Here is a 7,898-nt window from a genome sequence, read left to right on the forward strand (position 1 = left end):
TAGAGGTGTTGGCTTAAATGTGGAAGACACATTTCAGTTGAATACATAGAGCTGGAAAGCTGACTAGGTATCCCCCCCATTCCCTATTAAGTAGAAAGTTCCCTATATTGATTACACAAAGCAATCCTTTCAGACCTCTCTCTCTCTGCCTCTCTCTGTCTCTGCCTCTCTCTCTCGCTGCCTCTCTCTGTCTCTCTCTCTCTCTGTCGCTCTGCCTCTCTCTGCCTCTCTCTGCCTCTCTCTGTCTCTCTCTCTCTCTGTCGCTCTGCCTCTCTCTGCCTCTCTCTGCCTCTCTCTGTCTCTCTCTCTCTCTGTCGCTCTGCCTCTCTCTGCCTCTCTCTGTCTCTGCCTCTCTCTCTCGCTGCCTCTCTCTGTCTCTCTCTGTCTCTCTCTCTCTCTGTCGCTCTGCCTCTCTCTGCCTCTCTCTGCCTCTCTCTGTCTCTCTCTCTCTCTGTCGCTCTGCCTCTCTCTGTCTCTCTCTGCCTCTCTGTCTCTGCATCTCTCTCTCTGTCTTTCTCTGTCTCTCTCTCTCTCTGCCTCTGTCTCTGCCTCTCTCTCTGTCCTCTCTCTCTCTCTCTCTCTGCCTCTCTCTCTCTGCCTCTTTGTCTCTGCTCTCTCTGCCTCCTCGTCTCTCTGCCTCTCTCTCTCTGCCTCTCTCTCTGCCTCTCCCTCTCTCTGCCTCCTCGTCTCTCTGCCTCTCTCTCTCTCTCTCTCTCTCTCTGACTCTCTGCCTCCTCGTCTCTCTGCCTCTCTCTCTCTCTCTCTCTCTCTGACTCTCTGCCTCCCTCTCTGTCATTCATTGAACCTTTATTTCTAAACCAGGTACTTGATTTGGAGGTGTTGGTCTAGGAGCTGTTTCTGTAGTTTGCTGGAGGTCTCTCTCTCCTCTGTCAGTTCTCTCTGGGTGTGGCGGTACTGAGCGTCTCTACGACTGGACTCCTCCTCCGCCTCGTTCAGCTGACGCTTCAGGGAACGCATCCTCTGGGACATCTGATGAGGGGGTCATAGGTCAGGATCATTATAAGATGATAATTATATAGTTTAAGGGATTCATACATGCATACGACAAGTCTTGTCATGCATTATAATTGCATAATACTGCATTATACCTGAAGGCTTTAAGTAAAGTGTTCCCAATGTGGTCAATCACAATACACTCCCCACACAATGGTAACCATTCCACAAGTCTCTTTACCACCCCCAAGTGGAGTGAACCATTCCACAAGTCTCTTAACTACCCCCAAGTGGAGTGAACCATTCCACAAGTCTCTTTACCACCCCCAAGTGGAGTGAACCATTCCACAAGTCTCTTTACTACCCCCAAGTGGAGTGAACCATTCCACAAGTCTCTTTACCACCCCAAGTAGAGTGAACCATTCCACAAGTCTCTTTACCACCCCCAAGTAGAGTGAACCATTCCACAAGTCTCTTAACCACCCCCAAGTGGAGTGAACCATTCCACAAGTCTCTTTACCACCCCCAAGTGGAGTGAACCATTCCACAAGTCTCTTTACCGCCCCCAAGTGGAGTGAACCATTCCACAAGTCTCTTAACCGCCCCCAAGTGGAGTGAACCATTTCACAAGTCTCTTTACTACCCCCAAGTGGAGTGAACCATTCCACAAGTCTCTTTACCACCCCCAAGTAGAGTGAACCATTCCACAAGTCTCTTTACCACCCCCAAGTAGAGTGAACCATTCCACAAGTCTCTTAACCACCCCCAAGTGGAGTGAACCATTCCACAAGTCTCTTTACCACCCCCAAGTGGAGTGAACCATTCCACAAGTCTCTTTACCGCCCCCAAGTGGAGTGAACCATTCCACAAGTCTCTTAACCGCCCCCAAGTGGAGTGAACCATTTCACAAGTCTCTTTAACACCCCCAAGTGGAGTGAACCATTTCACAAGTCTCTTTACTACCCCCAAGTGGAGTGAACCATTTCACAAGTCTCTTTACCGCCCCCAAGTGGAGTGAACCATTTCACAAGTCTCTTTAACACCCCAAGTGAAGTGAACCATTCCACAAGTCTCTTTACCACCCCCAAGTGGAATTAACCATTCCACAAGTCTCTTTACTGCCCCCAAGTGGAATGAACCATTTCACAAGTCTCTTTAACACCCCCAAGTGGAGGGAACCATTCCACAAGTCTCTTTACCACCCCCAAGTGGAATTAACCATTCCACAAGTCTCTTTACTGCCCCCAAGTGGAATGAAACATTCCACAAGTCTCTTTACTGCCCCCAAGTGGAGTGAACCATTCCACAAGTCTCTTAACCACCCTCAAGTGGAGTGAACCATTCCACAAGTCTCTTTACTGCACCCAAGTGGAGTGAACCATTCCACAAGTCTCTTTACTACCTCCAAGTGGAGTGAACCATTTCACAAGTCTTTTTACCACCCCAAGTGGAGTGAACCATTCCACAAGTCTCTTAACCACCCCCAAGTGGAGTGAACCATTCCACAAGTCTCTGTACCGCCCCCAAGTGGAGTGAACCATTCCACAAGTCTCTTTACTGCCCCAAGTGGAATGAACCATTCCACAAGTCTCTTTACTGCCCCCAAGTGGAATGAACCATTTCACAAGTCTCTTTAACACCCCCAAGTGGAGTGAACCATTCCACAAGTCTCTTTACCACCCCCAAGTGGAATTAACCATTCCACAAGTCTCTTTACTGCCCCCAAGTGGAATGAATCATTCCACAAGTCTCTTTACCACCCCAAGTGGAGTGAACCATTCCACAAGTCTCTTTACTACCTCCAAGTGGAGTGAACCATTTCACAAGTCTCTTAACCACCCTCAAGTGGAGTGAACCATTCCACAAGTCTCTTTGCTACCCCCAAGTGGAGTGAACCATTCCACAAGTCTCTTAACCACCCTCAAGTGGAGTGAACCATTCCACAAGTCTCTTTACTACCTCCAAGTGGAGTGAACCATTTCACAAGTCTCTTTACCACCCCCAAGTGGAGTGAACCATTCCACAAGTCTCTTAACCACCCCCAAGTGGAGTGAACCATTCCACAAGTCTCTTTACTACCCCCAAGTGGAGTGAACCATTCCACAAGTCTCTTTACTGCCCCCAAGTGGAGTGAACCATTCCACAAGTCTCTTTACTACCTCCAAGTGGAGTGGACCATTTCACAAGTCTCTTTACCACTCCCAAGTGGAGTGAACCATTCCACAAGTCTCTTAACCACCCCCAAGTGGAGTGAACCATTCCACAAGTCTCTTTACTACCCCCAAGTGGAGTGAACCATTCCACAAGTATCTTTACTGCCCCCAAGTGGAGTGAACCATTCCACAAGTCTCTTTACTACCCCCAAGTGGAGTGAACCATTCCACAAGTCTCTTTACTGCCCCAAGTGGAGTGAACCATTCCACAAGTCTCTTTACTGCCCCCAAGTGGAGTGAACCATTCCACAAGTCTCTTTACCACCCCCAAGTGGGGTGAACCATTTCACAAGTCTCTTTACTGCCCCCAAGTGGAATGAACCATTCCACAAGTCTCTTAACCACCCCCAAGTGGAGTGAACCATTCCACAAGTCTCTTTACCACCCCCAAGTGGAGTGAAAGTGGAGTGAAACATTCACAAGTCTCTTTACTGCCCCCAAGTGGAATGAACCATTCCACAAGTCTCTTAACCACCCCCAAGTGGAGTGAACCATTCCACAAGTCTCTTTACCACCCCCAAGTGGAGTGAACCATTCCACAAGTCTCTTAACCACCCCCAAGTGGAGTGAACCATTCCACAAGTCTCTTTACTGCCCCCAAGTGGAGTGGTGGTGTTAGTGCATGTGCCCTACCAGGTCCTTCTGCTCCTTGGCCATCTTCTGTTCCTCCTCCAGCTGATCAGACAGTTCGTTGTTCTTCCTCTCCAGTTTACTGATGGTGTTGCTCATCACCACTTTGTTCCTCTCCTCCACCCTCAGAGCGTTCTCCAGCTCCTTGGCCCGGCTCTCCGTCTTAGTGATGACATCCTCATGAACTCTGGTGTGTTGGAGGTTCTCCACCTCCACACGCAGGTCCCGCAGCTGGATATATATATACATAGCACCGAGGTGTTCACTTTGACTCGTGGCTTTCACAAGACACAAAGCATGCTGCCACTGCTCCATCATTCATCACAGACGCAACAGTTACACCCATACATACTACACCTTTACATGTATACACAGATGACACGGTTTTAATGTCTTTTTTATAGCATTGTAGCATTGTAGCATTTTTTAGCATTGTAGCATTGTTTAGCATTGTATGTTCATGATGAAAGGACAACGTTGAAAGAACGGGTGGTGACGCAATATCACATAGATATACATCACAGAATGACATGAAAACCCCTGTAGGTTCAAACTGTTCCCAGTGAAAACCCCACCGGTAGGTAGTGAACTGTACAGTACCTGTCTCTCCAGGATGCTCTTCTCACTGTCCAGCTGCTCATTCACATCTTTCTGCTGGATCAGCTTCAGCTGAAGCTGTTCCGTCTGTGAAGAACACAACAAACATCCCAAACACGCCTTTTAAGAATGTTGTTTTGGGGGGGGAGCACCGAGGTGTTCACTTTGAGGGGGGGGGGGGGGTTTACAATCACATACAGTAACTCCACCACTCCAATCGAGGGCCTTGGAATCTTCCCAACCCCAAGGAGACATCGTTTAAAGGAGACCTTTTTTTAAGGTACATACTACAACACACTTTTAAACAACCTTGTCTTTCTCTGTAGACGGACTTCAGGATAGAATTAGTTCTGGCCAGGGATCACTCAAGGAAGTAGTTGAGGGTAAGAGGAGAAAGGAAGTAAGTAGATGAGGGTAAGAGGAGAAAGGAAGTAAGTAGATGAGGGTAAGAGGAGAAAGGAAGTAAGTAGATGAGGGTAAGAGGAGAAAGGAAGTAAGTAGATGAGGGTAAGAGGAGAAAGGAAGTAAGTAGATGAGGGTAAGAGGAGAAAGGAAGTAAGTAGATGAGGGTAAGAGGAGAAAGGAAGTAAGTAGATGAGGGTAAGAGGAGAAAGGAAGTAAGTAGATGAGGGTAAGAGGAGAAAGGAAGTAAGTAAATGAGGTAAGAGGAGAAAGGAAGTAAGTAGATGAGGGTAAGAGGAGAAAGGAAGTAAGTAGATGAGGGTAAGAGGAGAAAGGAAGTAAGTAGATGAGGGTAAGAGGAGCAAGTAGATGCTCGTGTGAAAGCGAACACATTACAACAGTAAGGAGTGTTGGGGTCAGGGGTGAGAGGCCCAGGTACAGACAGACAGACAGACAGACAGACAGGACAGACAGACAGACAGACAGACAGACAGACAGACAGACAGACAGACAGACAGACAGACAGACAGACAGAGAGACAGAGAGACAGACAGACAGACAGACAGACAGACAGACAGACAGACAGACAGACAGACAGACAGACAGACAGACAGACAGACAGACAGACAGACAGACAGACAGACAGAGAGACAGACAGACAGACAGACAGACAGACAGACAGACAGACAGACAGACAGACAGACAGACAGACAGAGAGACAGACAGACAGACAGACAGACAGACAGACAGACAGACAGACAGACAGACAGACAGACAGACAGACAGACAGACAGACAGACAGACAGAGAGACAGACAGACAGACAGACAGACAGACAGACAGACAGACAGACAGACAGACAGACAGACAGACAGACAGACAGACAGACAGAGAGACAGACAGAGAGACAGACAGACAGACAGACAGACAGACAGACAGACAGACAGACAGACAGACAGACAGACAGACAGACAGACAGAGAGACAGACAGAGAGACAGACAGACAGACAGACAGACAGACAGACAGACAGACAGAGAGACAGACAGAGCATGTAGCTCAGTTGGTAGAGCATGGCGCTTGTAACGCCAGGGTAGTGGGTTCGATCCCCGGGACCACCCATACGTAGAATGTATGCACACATGACTGTAAGTCGCTTTGGATAAAAGCGTCTGCTAAATGGCATATATTTATATTATTATTATACAGACAGACAGACAGACAGACAGACAGACAGACAGACAGACAGACAGAGAGACAGACAGACAGACAGACAGAGAGACAGACAGACAGACAGACAGACAGACAGACAGACAGACAGACAGACAGACAGACAGACAGACAGACAGACAGACAGAGAGACAGACAGACAGACAGACAGACAGACAGACAGACAGACAGACAGACAGACAGACAGACAGACAGAGAGACAGACAGACAGACAGACAGACAGACAGACAGACAGACAGACAGACAGAGAGACAGACAGACAGACAGACAGACAGACAGACAGACAGACAGACCTGTTCGATGGCTCTCTTGTTCTTGCTGGCCCATCTCTGTTCACTGTCCTGCATCTCCTCCAGGTCGCTCTCAAGATCTAACAGTTTCTCCTGGAGAAACGCATCAACCAATCAATCAATCAATCAATCAATCAATCAATCAACCAATCATTCATAAAGTGCTTTTACAATAACCCTGCATTGACTCCAAAGAGAACGTTGACACAGAAGTTTGTACATGTGAGTAAATGTATCTGTAGCCTTTTTCTCTACTGTCTCTATATCTACAGTATGTCTCCCACAGTTCATACAGTCTATTGTCTCTATATCTACAGTATATCTCGCACAGTTCATACAGTCTATTGTCTCTATATCTACAGTATATCTCTCACAGTTCATACAGTCTACTGTCTCTATATCTACAGTATCTCTGCCACGGTCCATACAGTCTACTGTCTCTATATCTACAGTATATCTCTCACAGTTCATACAGTCTACTGTCTCTATATCTACAGTATCTCTGCCACGGTCCATACAGTCTACTGTCTCTATATCTACAGTATCTCTGCCACAGTTCATACAGTCTATTATCTCTATATCTGCAGTATATCTTCATACAGTCTACTCCCTAGAAGCTCTCCGCTCTTCTAAAAAGCATCTTATAATGAGATTAAACAGTGAAGATTAGATTAAGATTAGGAACACATAGATTGAATTAAGGGATTTGCATAATTAATACTTCATTAACCCAGAATGACATGAGCTCAACTGACTTGCCTGTGTATGTATGTTTAGTGTGAACTGTAGTCTTATGGTTGTACTGGCCTGTGTATGTATGTTTAGTGTGAACTGTAATCTTATGGTTGTACTGGCCTGGTATGTTGTCTACATGGTATCTAAACTAGGGCCTGTCTTTGCTGTGCTGTGGTCAGATCACAATGCACATTTTAATCATCTACACCTGTCTACAAATGTGGGCACAATCAGGACAAAGGACACATGTTAGAACCAGGTGTAAACAGGGCAACTGTGCACCAACCTGAGCCTGTTTGAGTTGCTTGACCAGGTCCTCCTTGGTCTGTGCAGCCGTCTGTAGCTCCATGGTCAGGTCCTCCACGCTCCTCTCTGCCTGCTTCAACTGCAGCTGAACTCTCTCTCAGCTGGATCTCCTCTTCCAGGGAACGCTCCTTATCTATCAGCTTATCAGACACCTGACAACACATACAGGTATCTATCAGTTTACCTGACACCTGACAACACACACAGTCATCTATCAGTTTACCTGACACCTGACAACACATACAGGTATCTATCAGCTTATCAGACACCTGACAACACATACAGGTATCTATCAGTTTACCTGACACCTGACTACACACACAGGTATCTATCAGCTTACCTGACACCTGACAACACATACAGGTATCTATCAGCTTATCAGACACCCGACAACACATACAGTTATCTATCAGTTTACCTGACACCTGACTACACACACAGGTATCTATCAGCTTACCTGACACCTGACAACACATACAGGTATCTATCAGTTTACCTGACACCTGACAACACATACAGGTATCTATCAGCTTACCTGACACCT

The 7,898-nt window shown here is 46.9% G+C and overlaps 1 protein-coding gene across 1 annotated transcript in view; it reads right to left on the minus strand.

Moving 5' to 3' along the window:
- LOC124026542 (cingulin-like) overlaps nt 1-7,449 on the minus strand; it is an 11,197-nt gene extending 3,748 nt beyond the window's left edge. Inside the window, exons 1-5 of the mRNA XM_046339457.1 lie at nt 7,335-7,449; nt 6,317-6,406; nt 4,398-4,481; nt 3,801-4,028; nt 827-990 (exon numbers count right to left, since the gene is read on the minus strand). Of these exons, the coding sequence (XP_046195413.1) occupies nt 827-990; nt 3,801-4,028; nt 4,398-4,481; nt 6,317-6,406; nt 7,335-7,397 (629 nt within the window). The 5' untranslated portion in view covers nt 7,398-7,449. The remainder of the gene's footprint in view (nt 1-826; nt 991-3,800; nt 4,029-4,397; nt 4,482-6,316; nt 6,407-7,334) is intronic.
- Between the last annotated feature and the right edge of the window lie 449 nt (nt 7,450-7,898).

Source organism: Oncorhynchus gorbuscha, unplaced genomic scaffold (assembly GCF_021184085.1).
Source record: "Oncorhynchus gorbuscha isolate QuinsamMale2020 ecotype Even-year unplaced genomic scaffold, OgorEven_v1.0 Un_scaffold_2754, whole genome shotgun sequence".
Taxonomy (NCBI): domain Eukaryota; kingdom Metazoa; phylum Chordata; class Actinopteri; order Salmoniformes; family Salmonidae; genus Oncorhynchus; species Oncorhynchus gorbuscha.